The 16,203-nt window shown below is 40.5% G+C and overlaps 1 protein-coding gene across 2 annotated transcripts in view; it reads left to right on the forward strand.

Annotated features, from left to right (window-relative positions):
* Positions 1-16,203, forward strand: part of LOC145458480 (uncharacterized) — a 48,808-nt gene that overhangs the window by 13,822 nt on the left and 18,783 nt on the right. For both annotated transcript variants that reach the window (XM_080336856.1, XM_080336855.1), the window contains 5 exons: positions 4,200-4,314; positions 5,237-5,361; positions 6,192-6,342; positions 9,185-9,276; positions 14,202-14,353. In XM_080336856.1, the coding sequence (XP_080192982.1) occupies positions 4,200-4,314; positions 5,237-5,361; positions 6,192-6,342; positions 9,185-9,276; positions 14,202-14,353 (635 nt within the window). The remainder of the gene's footprint in view (positions 1-4,199; positions 4,315-5,236; positions 5,362-6,191; positions 6,343-9,184; positions 9,277-14,201; positions 14,354-16,203) is intronic.

Below are 16,203 nucleotides of genomic sequence, written 5' to 3' on the forward strand. Positions count from 1 at the left end.
AATTTATGTTTCTTATTCCTTTATATTACACAGTTAAATAGTATCACTCTATTCTAGCTCGATTTCTTTGATTCCGAACAGGGAAACCCATACCAGACTTCAATCTCTACATCGGGTTTATCGCAATTGAGAATCCCACGCGTTAGGTTGAATATATTTCATTCATGGAACACAAAATTCTTTTGGAATCTATTGATATCAAATATACTGTGACTTCCACTACTATTTAGTATGACCGTATTTTGGGATCTGGAAAGGCGGACACTTTTAACAAACCATAGAAGTAAGATTGCCGCACTAGAGAACTGCTGATTTTTTGCGGATATAATATTTTCGACGTGGTCTGGTGCGCAAGACCTTAGTAGTTAAGCACCATAAACCCCACATACAACAACAACAACTGCTGATTTGAAATTTTTTGCTGAAAATCCTCTTGTGTCGACTAAAAAGGGTCGTATTTCCAACTCGACTGCCGGATGACCCACATTTATAAAATTCCCGCTGTGTTGACTAAAAAGGGTCTTGGGATCGTTGGAGTCGACTCTTATCAGCATACGCCAATCAAGCCTGTGCCTACAGCGGGAGTTTGTGTACCATCTAAAAATAGTACATTAAGCTTAAGCGCTCTCGCCTCCATGATTATTTGAAATTTCATGCCGGTGACGTCATATTTTGTAATACGATTGTTGATATTTGAAGAGCTTCTTGGAGGTACAGAACTTCAATATACAATTGAATAGTATATTCATACCCAAACTCTGTCAACAAAAGGAGTTCGTGTACCACCTGAAAATAGTACATTGAACGCTCTCTCGTTCGAAATATCATGCTGGTGACGTCATATTTTGTGATACGATTGTTGGTATAAAATGTTCTTTCCAATTCTTTACTAGTTGCTGACGATTACCCCTGACGAGAGTCAGCCGAAAATATTCGGGATTATTTCCATATGAATATATTATTCGATTGTTGATATACAATTCTTTACTGGTTGCTGACGATTACCCCCGACGAGTGTCAACCGAAAATATTCGGGTTCATTTCAATATAAATATTATATTTATTTGTATATTACTCATCATGTCCTACTTTTGTTTTGTCAATGACCAATGGTCATTCATGCGTCGTATAAGTTGATCATATGATGGCTTTCGCGGGAGATGCAACAACTTACCAGAACTCTGTTTGCGCGTCCCAAGAGAGTAACACAATTCACTACTGAACCTACGTAAATACACAGCAGACATACTCGCAACAATACCAATGCGTAATTACGCGAAATGATTTGCTGACACTATGTCTTATCGCGATATTCTCAAGGGAAAACGATGTAAAGCTGTACTGTACAAATGTTTCCATATCCGCTTTCCCGCTGTGACTACAGTTGGATACGAGTTTTTCATTCGCGACGTCCCATATCGGCGATCCATTAGGCTGGTCGATTCATCCTATCATTTACAATTGGAGGATGTTCGATTAAACTCAAAGAAAACCCACGCGTAGCCTATGCTTCCTCGAATTTGCGGCTGTCAACTGTATTATATTGTATCGTACGATGTTCCACGTATACTCACTGTACACTGTACAGTATAGCCTACACTGTAAAGCAGTGATTCCCAAGCGCGGCCCCCAGCTGGCCTTATTGTGGCCCCCCAAAATAGTAAGAAATCGAGTTCTTGACAAAAAATTAAATTTATATTTATAAAATACACTAGCTGGGCTTGGAGTCTGGAGTTTTTAATTAAGATTGTAGGAAAGTCGTGAGTATACTACTATCGTTACGTCCAGTTGAACGAGCAGTAGCTATAGATATAGGTAAAGACAAGACTGTAACTGCAGCACGCCAAACCCTCAGTGAAGGGGGGGGGGGGGGGCGAGCTCGAACGGGGCTTAAAATTATTTCGTGAATTAGCATAAATTATGAAGTATTTTTTGGAAAATTTATGCATCTTTTAAGATTTATAGAAATGGGCATTAGGCATATCGGCGCTTGCCTTTACCGCGCCACGACGCACCAAGCGAGAAAATCTTTGCCGAACAGGACTGCCCTTATGCTGACCGAAAACGTCGTTATATATACAAAATACTGTTTTGGCAATCTTAACCTCACGAGACAAATACCATTCCGCAGGGAAAAATTATATTCCAGTGAAGAAATACCAATTTGAAATCGTGTGCGTGTCTTATATTAGAAGCCTGTTTGGGCGATTCTATATTTTCTGATATAGCAGACAGGAGGTCACGAAATAACATGTTACGGAATCATACTAATGGGCCCTACAGTTTCCAAGACACCTCACTCAACTCTACCGGTAAATCTGATTACGTGAGCACCGAGGTCAAGAAATTAATAGCAATATATATGCAATTTACGATCATTTGACCGATTTTATCATGAATTCTCGAACATTTTCGCGCTTCATGCTGGCTCACTTAACAGTACAACTGGTTACGTGGGTAAAGCGAACAAGATAATAGGGATAGTTTTATCACCCTATGGGAGCCCAAGACTCAAGTTTACTATTCTTTTTTTTTGGGGGGGGGGAGGGGCTGACAAAGTGCTGTTTCGTTCCTGACAACGGCTATATACGTCCGAAGATGTTTAATTATTATTGAGGGGCCCTACCTTTTCAAACACAGTTCCCTCGGATCTACCTGTAAAACTGATTACGTCAGCAGACAGAGGATAAAAATTGATGGCAATATATATGCCATTCCGGATCATATTGATCGATTCTATCATGAATTACAGAAAATTTTCGCGCTTCGCGCGTCTAGGCGATTTTCATTATTGGATGAAATTGGGGTCCGTTTAATTGCCCTGGTATTCGTGCGGCCCCGACCGTGCTATGAAATTCTAAATTTGGCCCTGACACTGAAAAAGTTTGGGAACCACTGCTGTAAAGTGTACCTGTACTGTACGTACATAGGCTCAACGTATGCCTGCGGTTTTGGTGATCGCTATCTTAATTTTGCTGCGATGATTATATGAAACTAAACGGTGCTGTCCTTGCTGTTGGAGTGCTGCTTGGAGTTATGTGAGTTTTTCGGTGATAATCCTCGGATTATCCTTGATCGGTGGATAATCCGCGAATTATCAACGGAAAAGTCACATAACTTCGGTTCTACTGGTCGGAATTGAGTCAAATTTGCTCAGCATCATCTTTGAAGACAGCTGAACAATTTCATGGGGCTGGCAAAAAAATTTTTCTAAATAAATTAAAAATTTTAATTGGATTTGCGGAGTCCTATACTGGTTAGAATTGAACCAAATTTGGTGTGCAGCGTATTTTAGGGTAACCTGACAATTTAATAAGTGGATGGCTGGAATCCGAAAAAAAACGTTATTTTTGAACAGCCCTACTGTACAGGGCTTAACACCGCTTTGTATGGCATACATATACCCCGTGGTAAAGAAGTTAGCTGTTATGTTTGGATGAAAACCTTATTACACGCTGCGCTACAGTATCACGGAAACACAAACGATGTAACTCCGTGGCCGTGAGCAGAAGCAACATAATTACGTTTCCTTCCGCAATCCATTGATATCGATGTTTCGAGGTATACGCTCACAGCCCTGAGAAAAGAACATTAAAAATGTCTGTAATAGAAGTGGCGAACTCTATGTAACGTCACGGTCCCAACTACGTCACCATGCCCAAATTCGGTATTTAGTGGTCGGAGATATATATCGCGCTGATGAGAGTCCACATGTCGCACGCATTGTGGTGTTAAGATCCAGTTGTCCTCATAGCGAAATGAAATTATCAAGTTATCAGCGCGGCGTTGGTGTTGGAGGTTTATCCAGACTCCTCATCGCCATCCGAACCGTATTTGAGGCCGCGCTAAAGGCGACAGTTCGGTAATCATAAAAAAAGAATGTCGGCCCGGTGAAAAATGATAATGAATGTCGAAAAACCATGAATAGCAAAGACGAAAAAACAAATAGAGCATCAAATATCGTTGGTTTCGGCAAGTTATACTTAAAAGTCGCTAAAATCAACGGTTTGTGTATTACCGGGGCATATAGCTCCATTTGTATCATTGACAAGCCAAGAGTGTCGCACTAAAGAACATGTTTCTCGCTAGAACGATGTAATCATTTATCAAAATTACCAAGTGGATGCACATCTACAGGGTACAGCACACTTCGCTGCGTGCACTGCCGCCTTGAGTAACAGCTTTATTGTGATTTTCAGTCGATATTTCGTAACAGCGGAGTGCTGGAGATGCAGCCCGAACGCGTCATCATATTACTATTGGGCGATGCGAAGAATAAAAATTTTTACCAAGAAGCCAAATTGACGTTATGCGGTAAGTTCGAGGAAGCCTATCTCATAGCTATTATTTGAGATGACGCCCTTATATGCCCGCCTACTCCTACGACAGAAGTGTTTGAAGAGCTTCCTGGAGGTACAGAACTTCAATATAAAATTGAATAATATAATAATATTGAAATGAACCCAAATATTTTCGGCTGTGACTCGTCAGGGGTAATCGTCATTTCGTCACCAACTAGAAGAGAATTGGAAAGAGCAATGACGATTACCCTTGACAAGTGTCAGCCTAACATATTCGGGTTAATTTCAATATGAATATATTATTAAATCTTACTACAGGCTGGACAGTCTGTGATTGCCTATCATGGTCAACTTCCATTCTCAGATTGAAGAATTATATCCTATAATTATTAGGTTATAATTTTCTTCTCCATATACTAGTTTTGGAATATAAAAAGTGCTTTCTGCAGCGATACCTATTGTTACTTTTTGCACATTATCATCCGGAATTACCCGTCACTGACAGCATTTTAACTATGATATATTATATTTCAATATCTTTCGATAAGTACCACTCAATATCGACCAATGAACGGGTGACACCTACGATAATCATGTTTGAAGCGGAGGAAGCAATATTTTTATCATCTACAAATTCTGTAGTGACATATACGCGTGACGTCACTTAGAAATTGTGACGTGGTGTACTTGCAAGTTGCTGCTCGCGATATTTGCGAAGGGGTTAACCCAGTTCAGCGTCTGTTTATCTTAATACAGGATATATAGCGTGTATACAGTCATTCGAGTCTCGTTTCTAAATCTGTTTTAGCGGAGGCCGCTACATTTTAGTTCATATCGCGTGTGTAATGTCCCACCCATACGGCACAATCAGCGCGTCTGGTGTGCGAACGTCTTCATCCCGTGTAAATTTACACTGCTAACACAATCCAATTCAGGTTTCACAGATCACGACGGCTTCAATATCATCCAGGCGAAAAATCCGAGCCAAATATTTTCAGAAATCATGACGATACTATCACCGATTCACATCGTGCCTCATCCCAGCATTATGAGCACAGAAGTATGCATCCGTATTCACTGTCATACCGCAGCGTAAAGTTGCAATCCTATTGCCATCATCATGGCATCCACAATTTGTACAACTTCGGATAGGATTTTTTCGTAACGAGTAATGAAAATTAGTTAAAGTATTCGCTGGTGCTCTTCATGTGAAAGTAGCGATATTCGCGATCCAAATAGAAGTAAAAACGAAATAAAGTATAGGCTATGTGTCAATTTTTCCTCTGACTTTCCGGTCAGTAGTCTGTGGCAAATTTCTCGCTGCATACATGTCCGCTATGTTGGAATCATAAATAATGCTGCTACAAACTTACGTGAAAGTATATTAAGTATATAGTATAGTTTGGAAGTGCACTATATTCCATGAATTTCAAAGTATATGCTATGATCGTGACAGAGGGACATATCGCCTAACAAGTTGGAGCATTCTTCTCATGAGAGATGAATCAGATAATCGGAAAGATCCAATGATGAAGAGCAAGGAAATTTGCCTTTGGAAACTGTGAAAGTAAAACTGGCATAGTCCAATAGAAAAGGCACAAACACTTGAGTTAATAGCGCAATTAGACCGTGGATATACTTCTGCACAAAGCAGAGTAATTGCGTATTTGATCTTATACCGCCTTGTACGTTGTTTTCAAGGCGCTACTATCAATTACTGATTAGTCACGTAACTGGTATTGCTGATGCAGCGTAAAGTATATCGGGCCTTTGATATCATAAATTCCCAACGCTCAAGCGACTCTTATCGGCGGACCCGGACCCGATTAAGAAGCGAAACGGATACATGATCCGGATAACTTTCAAAGACTGATCCATTCACTATTTCAGGACAAAGAACAGCACGTTACATTTATCAGCAATAAACCTTTTCCAATCGGGTCAGGAATCGAATACATCATCCAGCTCGTGTCCGAGAGGAAAACGACAGAAGCAAGGGCTTCCGTCTTCAATCCTTATACGTTACTCCTGCCTAATCCTGGTTGGTATCGTTTTTATTCGTGGTTCGAATGATCTTTGAGTTGTAGTGGTCGATTAGTGTGGATTCCATTGATTTGCATTCACAATCCACAAATACCACCTGAATTAGACCAGCGTCAAATCTAAAAACCACCAGAATCACAACTCTTGTTTTGAGCTCAGCATTGACTATCGTACTGATGTGAAATATTGTGAATGTTAAGACGAAAAAACTTTATGTTAAAAGCCCAATCTCGTAACGCAGGCGAAATGTGCTGAAATCGGGGTCTCGAACATTGTGACTTCATATCAGTTTATGACGTCACACACATGTATCCACAAGTACAGGTGTCTACAACTACGTGCATAGCGGTCGGGTGGGTTGGATTACGTGTGAAATCATTGGAATGCTGAAATGAATCCAGGAGTTATCTATATACGTTGCTAAACAATATATGTCATGCCAATTCATTTGATAGGGTAACGGTCGGCGTGTCTTCAGTTCTCGCACTTATGTGCGCGGTGCAATTTGGTATGTAAGTGACTTTATAGCAAGATAATGTATTTTTGAGTCCTCAAATACAGTCTCTCTGTGCTGGCGACTTATCGCTTCGAGTTTCCGCACGTGATTCACGTATGTGCCATATGCGACCGACGCGACCTTAGTTTTGAATAACGAGATTTCACTTGTTGTAAAATATCTGGCATCGCTACGCGGCTACGTATTCGTATCATGTCCTTACGCGTGCCCACCAACAATATGCGGTTACAAATACCATTGAGCCGTACAGTTCATGCTGGCTGACGTTGTGTGGAAATCAATTGCAAACGGGGAATAATTACAGCCAGATCACGCATCACCGGGAACGTATTGTTTACCTGCAATTATTTTTAGATCATAGGCAGATGCTAATTTTTAAGTAGAGCTTGATTAATCGTCTTGGCAGTTTTTCCAGCTCCCGGGTCTGACTCAAAGTGTTGTACGCCGTCTTCATGCACCACAACTGTTGCTCTGAATTTATAACCGTATGACAATCGACCTAATTTTCCAACTAAAGGTCATATTAGGCAAAGAGCTCACGTCGAATAAATATGACTGTTAGTGCCTATAGTAACAAATGGATATTATTATCAAATTCGCCGTGTGATCGCGATCCATAGCAAATTTGCGTATCTACTGTACGCTATACCACTTCCTCACTACAAGGGATGGACAATTTGAATCACTGATTCAAAATCGATTCGAATCTTTTTGATGCCGTCAGATTCGAAGCTAGCATTTCGAATAGAATAAGTCCTTTAGAACATCGAATCGGGTGAGTCGCCGCGATTCAACTGGAATAATTACATTGCGGGTACTTTCTCAACCACCAACTAACTTCTGATTGACTTCTCTCGTGTTAACAGACTCGCTCTAGTCGATCGCATGCTCAAAGAGGCGTTATCACTTGCAAACATATGTCCAACATTAATAACTGAGTAAGACTCTGATATTTTGACCTGAACTAAACAAAAATTGTTGATGTTTTCATATTATCGTTTTGTGGATATTTGAAGAGCTTCTTGGAGGTGCAGAACTTCAATATACAATTAAATAGTATATTCATATTGAAATGAACCCGAATATTTTCGGCTGACACTCGTCAGGGGTAATCGTCAGCAACTAGTAGAGAATTGGAAAGAACATTGTATATCAACAATCGTATCACAAAATATGACGTCACCAGGTTCTTTCCAATTCTCTACTAGTTGCTGACGATTACCCCTGACGAGTGTCAGCCGAAAATATTCGGGTTCATTTCAATATGAATATACTATTTTGTGGATATATATGGTCCTTTTTCGCAAGGGCGACTAGAGCTGCCGACTTATAACACCTCCCGCCTTCTTCCTAGCATTTTGTAACACACCGCTTGCGCGAATCGGATGGAAGCAAGTAGACTTGATAAACCGCCAACACTAGGGATGAGGTTCTGAAGTCGACCTTAACACATTGGTGTTGAAACGAATATCGTGTACATATTGCCGATTTCCCCATACCGTATGTAGAGCACAAATTATAGTTCAACGACACTTCCCGGTGCGAAAATTGCTTTTACACCCATCCCGGTTTATGGAAATGAGCCAAACACTCCTATTCCTGGAGGATATATCCAAGGATGATACTATGGGCTTTGTTGATATGCATAACACCTTTCGGGTTGATCACGCGCGCTTTGTTGTCGCCAGTGTAAGCTGGTGTGTTCTTTCAGTTAAAAGTGAAGAAGTGTGAAAGTGAAAGTGAAAGTGAAGTGAAAGTGTGGAAGATTCGGGTTCGGGTTCGAATCATCTTCGAATTGAATACATCGAATAGTAGTACATCAAGAGGATTAGCATCCTTCATCATTGCATAATACGACGATATGCGAGGCAGTTAGGGTTGAAGGGTTGGGGTGGTAAGCATTTCCGACATATTCGAGGAAGGGTTATCATTCCATGATATATGGTGGAATTGAATAGCACATTCATATCGAAATATTTCACATTGAAATAAACCCGAATATTTCCGGCTGATACTCGTCAGATTTTATATCACCAATCTTGTTATCTATCATGAGTTCGAGTAATAGGGGCTAACAGTTATCTCAATGTACTATGTTTAAATGGCGGAAAACCTGCTAGACTTGACATGGAGGAAAACACCACCATTTGTATTTTAAGTGTACACACCTCTGCTCATTACCGATGATTATTATCGATAGCCATTAAACCTTTTAACATGTGCTTGTAAATTATCAGGTAACGCATCAAGCGGTTTTAGAGGCAAATAGGAATATTCTTTCTTTCCCACCGACGATATCATAATTTTCTGTTTCAATCGACAGGCCACCCGCCGGGACTCGTGACTGCGAGAATACTGATTTGCACACCCGTCGCGAGCGAAAACGACAGCCAGCCGGAGCTTAGAAGGACGCAGGTCATTCGAGTTTGCTTTCTGTCGCGCATAGATTTCGCAGTCGCGGATTCCCCAGGGCTCGTTATGCCGCGCCTCGGCAAATGCCCTCGTCAATCCGGGCTGAATCACGCGTTGTTCGGTCGCCAAATTGGCGCGACTATATTGCGGTATTGGAAATAAACAAAACACCGCCTGATATTGTGAAATAACTCAAGCACGATAAGGCATTGTGTTGTGAACGGGCACGTGGATGATAAATCCTCCGAAAAGCACACATACCATTGATCTGCTGTTAAATTTACCGGCACATGATGCTTGCCCTTAATCCTTGCGTGGGGTGTTAACGGAGATCGTCGAAGTAATCATTGTTGCTACTCAAGTAGAAGTTGAAGTAATGTCGCGAATGTCTACTCAATCACAAGTAGAAGTAGCAATTTTCAAGACTGCTGTCAAGTGGAAGTAGAAACTAAAAGGTCTTTAAAGTACTCAAGCAAGTAATTTGTAAGAGTAGATTTAGGCGACTGTTTGTCACTTTCAAAAATTGTAAGCCTGATTTTCGTGAGTAATGCTAAATAGCAAATGACGCATGCAAATAGGTACATCGGTACAATCTTCGAAAATATGTTCAGGTGTTCCTGTGATGTCTATTGTAAGTGGTTCTTCTGTGGACTGCGCACATCAAAGTAATCCAAAAACTGCTTTCTTCATACCAAATCCAAAATGCAAAAAAGAAATAGCTTTGCCTAAAATCTGTAAGAGTAGAAGTGGAAGAAAAAGTAAGTAGACTACAAGTAGGTAAAACCTACTTGAGTACTTCGAAAAAGTAGACGTTCTTCGTTACTGACAATCTCCGGGTGTTGGTTGTGCTTACCGCTTCTCATTACTTGTTTAAAATCAGATGTTTCCGGTAAAATCCCTTATAAACCGCGACTACATATAGGCGTATGACAGACAAATCGATAAAGCACATCCTATATCCTATCCGGGGCCTATACATAATATAGATGGGCAGCATGATTCCAGTACTCGAATCCGAATCGAGTATTGGCTGTAAGGATTCGTGTGAGATATGATTTTTTTCAAGTACTGGAATAATACGCTCCTTCCAAGCCACTAAGAGTTAATGTATCAACGAGAATATAGTTTCGATACAATTTTCCATCGTGGAAGACGGTAAACCTCGATTGGACGTAAAACAGCACCATTCGAAATATGTAGTGAAAAGCTATGCATGTTAGTGGAAATGACGTATTTGTGAAGTCGAGATAAGCCCACAGCATTGTCACAAAGTGATATGAAATATCGGTAAGGTCGAATAAATACCAATTAGACGCAGGGGCGGGCAACTTCTTCAGTTGGCGGGCCGGATGTGGGAAAATGAAACACTCGGCGGGCCGGATTCCTGAATCTATACATTATACGCGTATTTATCCAACTATACAAGGATTAAACGTATATTTAACGTAAATCTTCAAGTTTGAAGCATAGTGACCAAAACAGTATTCAATGAATTTAGTGACGTAATCTTCTTCAATAGCTGTTCATGTAAATGAGACATCTGCTGTCGATGAAAGCTGCGTGCACAGGTTTTTTGAAGTCTGGCTACATGACGGACACAAAGAAAAAAAGAACTAAAGAATAACTGACAATCACTATTATACGTGTTCGAAAAAAAGAAAGAATACCTACAGTCGCTATAATTTGACGTAGTAAGCAAGTAGTGCAAATTTCCGGCACACTGTGACCACGGGTGATACTATCGCGTATAAGTGTAGACTGTGAACTGTCTGCGGGCCGCTCAAAATCACGTCGCGGGCCGTATGTCATCATTCTCTGCTTTAATGTGATGCATAACTGGCATTACATCCGTTGTGGTCCCATAAAGGTTCGCATTTCAACTCCCCGTGTCATTTATACTGGTGTGACGTCATCATCAATGATACTCAAATCGACTGGAGGACTAACATTCGATTCAGAATAGAATTACCCATCAGGTACTCGATAGTGTCTGGTCCTAGGGGTAAGTAAATTGACTGTTGACAACGCGCTCTTGCTACTTGACTAAAGTATCTCCCATCGAACCCCACAACTCATTTTCAGCTCACGGCAAAGCTGTTTGTCTTTAGTTTGTGAATATCATGGTCAAGATTTGCTCAGATACCATTCGGCTTTACGGCGTCTATATTCGCGCGCATTGCGCGTTAAATGGAACGTGTCCCACGGGGCTTGTTATCCGGTGGCGGGAACGCTTGTACCGGTCGACTCAAGAGATGTCGCGGTGTCGACATCTATTCCCACGGATATTCATCGCTTTAGTCTGCTGGGATGCTTCCATAGTCATGTAACTGCGATGTTTATTGTGGATTATGACTAGGGTCAGGCAAAATTGAGTATTATCTCGAGTATCACTCATTGTGACGTAGTTACAGTATGTAAGATGTCAAAGATCTAATATGTACCTTTTATATATGCGTCCGCAAAGAATACAATGACAGTTCTATATCACGTTAAGATAATTTGGTCTTTTCGACCATATCTATTTCATTGCACTTTGTGGCAGTGTTTTGGGTTGATCATGACTCTTCGGAGATATGTTATTATCACTGACGTTCGCAGAGTCGTACCATATGCTTCGTATGCTGCGATACGGTCAATCAAGTTTTCAAGACTTTCACAGTGGAAAAAACCATCGAAACTAAAATTCTTGTTGATATATTAACTTTCAGTGGCGGGGAGCGTATAATTTCAATAATGTTTTACTACTCGAATCAATATAATAAATATTCGATATATATTTGAGAACTGGAGTCATTGTGCTAATATGCCGAGTATCTCACAATTCCCCGTTGTTGCGGTAGGTTGAATCAATATGAGCCTTGCGGTACTTTTGTAGGGTGTCCTTGCATCATAGTTGTCAGCTTTGCTCACATCAGCTGCGAATTTGTTTTTGTAAGTTGTTTTCGTGAATTGTGACGTTATTTAGATTATTGCGTCACATCGACGCTGAATTTCGTACGCCCCGTCCTCCAAAATGTTAGCCTGGTTCAACGGCCATGTGATGACGACATGAAACCAAACTATAGTGAAATGTTTCTCCTAAAATACTAACCTCTCAGGCTCAGTGGTCGTTGGAGCCAATAAACCATGCACGTGACGCAAAAACAATGAATGTTAGAATCCTTACGATCTTATTGGTGGTATTTGCCGGGGGTAAATATCTCCCTACGCCGCTTACTTATCAGACAGTGAGCAGGCAATGGTGTTAATGTTGTAATTTCACAGTGGAAGCCGAGGCCGCTATACTGAATAACTATTCCCTGTTACTTCATGTGCACGTACAACCCGGCAGCGATTTGTGTCAATTTCGCGGAATTCGGGAGTCTACGTGAATGACAAAACCTCGAACATTACCAACATATATTTTGCTCAAGTGTTTGAGTGATGCCAAAAGCCGTAGTAGATGTACCTTTTGTTTGAAAAACACTGATTTCAAAGCGTACTTCTCGCCAGCAGCATGCTTACAGTTTGACATTTCGATACATTGAGCGAATCTGAATCTCGTTCTTTCTTATATTTCGAAACATCAGAAGATATCTAGAACACCAGAACGACTTAATCCCGTCCCATCAAAATTTGAAACTGTACTCGATGTCGTACGCGTCAAATCGCGACCACGGTCATCAGAATACTGGCAAATAGCTGAAATATTTGACATCATTTCGTTTGGATGACCAACCGAAATTATGTATCAATTTGAGGTCGGTCATACCCAACTGTACAATGGAATATTCATTCGCCAACAAGCGTGATTTCATCAACTTTGCTATCACTTGGTTAGATACTGTGACAACCAATATCCGATGTTCAATATTCTGGAACCCATAAGAGAACAGTGAAAAGATCGGTTAGCCAGCCCTGTTGTTGAATCGAGTGAACAATCTGATTGACATTTGCTGAGGAAATATCGGACAATCGTTTTTCTATGTCGTTCGAGCCTATTGTGGGATTGTGTGACTTCCCTCAGCGACTCTGCATAGAACTTCAACAATGAAACGCGTTCTTGTATCATGATACTTTCAATAGTTTTGCGTTACGAACATATGTTTTCGATACAGTGCGCATTAATCCACATTAGTGGCTATATCCTACTATTCGAAACTAAATTCAAAATGCTGTGTGGACAGTTTTGTCAGATAACTATTTTTTGTACGCGTTTCGGTGCCCAGTATACAAAATGCAAATATTGATTGTGTCGTGTCAGTTTCGATTTCGAGGCCTGGAATTTACTTCGCACCTGGTCCGGCTATTAATTTGTATGCCCCGTGACGATCAGTCTCTGTATTAGTGGCGTAGCAGTCACTTGGCGCTTATGGCTCTGCGCCATGAACGGCAGACTGCTATGGCGCGGCAAAATATGAGGTTGTGACCTTTGTTTAGTAAACACAACAAGATTTCCAGTAAATATAATTGAAAAGATTGAAACTATTTCAAAATTTGGGTGGGATTGTCAACCAAAGTCATGGGCGGCAGCAGATGCTGCTACTCCTCCACTGTATATCGTGCTAACCACGCTATCCCTCTCCCATCTGAACCCCCATAACCTAAATAACTAAGCTACTTTTTTGTATTTTTGTATTATTATATAAGTGTCATAACTGAATTCGAGAAAAATACCACACTCCTGCTATCTCACTTGAGTTTTTATTCGCAAATCCAAATGCCATTCGTACCCTGCTACATGGCTATCTCTTCAAATCCTGTTTTACCCGTGTACATTATATATTCATACGCTGAATATAATACCATTGTGAATACATCTAAAACTAAATTATGAACTGTATTGCATCGTGTCTAGTGATTTTGTAAAAACCATATCTGCACACCGTGTTTATTCGACGTTTCATTTGAAACCTTCCGCGATACTCATGTAACAAACTTGCTTTCAGCTAGGAGATGATCTCCAAGTCTGGTTCCAATCTGATCTGGACAGAGTCTACGCCATATTAGACAATCACAACAATCCAATGTCGTTCCTTTGCCAAGGCCTTCAGGAGGACCCTCTCGACAGGAACTCATCCGCAACAGACAAAATAGACAAGTAAGGACCTTTCCGCTTATTCCCTAAATATGTGGCATATAGCACCTGTACCTTATGCATAAAGACACTTAAATGCATGGCATATGCAGGCCCGATTTAGCTCCACGAAGTGATGCTACATTCCTCGCAGAGCTATAGACAGTATAGCAACGCATCACACAAGTACAGGACCTTGGTGCAAGTCATTCTCTTTGATACTACCATTTTGCAATTCAACTGGACGTTTCACGCCAGATAAGGGTATCACTTTACCATTCTGCTTTATTTTATGTAAACTACACTTCTCGCACTCTGATCAGACCTACTAAGTCGTTTCCTGCTACTTCGACCATTCACTAAACTTCGATTTTCTCTACTGCTAAGCCTTTCTGAGCTGACGAAAAACGAAGTACTTTTACTCCTAAACTTGCACTACTTATATTCGAGTGATTACATTTTTATACTTCTACTTCAACTTTATACAGCTTTTAAAGCAAAACAACTTACTATTTATACTTCAGGTTTTTAAAGTCAAAAATGTTTTCGGGATAAGTTAAAGTTTGCGTCACGTTTATGAGTGGAATAATCGCAATAACCAGTCGAAATAATCCTTGTATCGCGGTAATAGAATATCTGGTTTGAAAATTGCAATGATCTGTAACGTCGTTAGACATTTAACGTCAATCGCGAAAATGCATCCCACGATCGTGAAAATATCTACCTCCGACTGATTACTAAAAGTGTGGGAGGCGTCGACCAAATTGCATCTTTTACTTGACCATTTTCACTTTTGTGGTTTGATGAAATATCAACAAATGCTTGCGCATATACCTAAATTATTATGGCGATTCGAATTCTTCTCAACTGTGAATTAGAGTCTTAGTATATTGCTCTCATGATTTACATCGCAGAAGTTATATTTAGGCTTGTTTAGGAATTGGAATTCACTATGGTGGGGAATGGGAATGGGGTACCAGCGATACTGGGCTATATGTTTTACGGTTTATTGGCAATTTTTATCAGTTCAATACACCACAAAAATGCGATACAATGAAAATATAGCAGGGTGTCGAAGCGACTTGGAGTAGTCTTTGGAATCAGACACCCACCTTGGCATAGGCGATGTAAAGAGGAGGCATTCACACTGAATAAAAAGTAAAATAAGATAGTATAATAAAAAGCAAGCGACAAGAATGAGGTGGCATGTCGCAGAAGGCGAGATCGATAGGTTAGGTCGTGGTCGGGTAAGCTTGACGGCGGACTAGTATATATTTAGTAGAAATTGCTTGTATTTCTACTTGAACGTGGACAGGACATGCTCGTCGACTGTCGGATGGCCGGCAGGATATTGTTCCACACGTCAGGTCCGGCATATTTGATAGAGCGATGATATTTTCGGTCAATCATATGATATTTGGACGACGTGGACGCGTGTGTGTTGTAGTTGTGCGCTTTTGATTCCGAGGGAAAGAAGTCATTGAAATATTCGGGGCAATGACCGCAGTGGAACTGTGCTTATCGCTATTTTACCGATCGATAATGCACAAACTAAATTAATCCAAGCTTCTTATTTCTGCAGATAAACTGAAACGATAATAACTGTTGAACTTGAAAACATTGGTAATAGTAACATTCATGTATCAAGTAGTGCAATCAGAGATATTTCTTTCTACACTATGAAAAATTCAAGCAGTTTATTTTAATGGTTGGCAATGCCTAAAACAAGTGGTTGCAAACTGGCTGCAGATAAAATGGAAATCACCGTTGAGACACTACCGTTAGGAGAAAGCTGTAGCATACCTGCAAGAGTAAATAGACACGCCGTATTGCTGAGATCAACAGGTACTTTCTGTATGTAGGAAATCGTTTCC

Source organism: Botryllus schlosseri, chromosome 16 (assembly GCF_051294905.1).
Source record: "Botryllus schlosseri isolate E-star chromosome 16, Bs_hap1, whole genome shotgun sequence".
Classification (NCBI taxonomy): domain Eukaryota; kingdom Metazoa; phylum Chordata; class Ascidiacea; order Stolidobranchia; family Styelidae; genus Botryllus; species Botryllus schlosseri.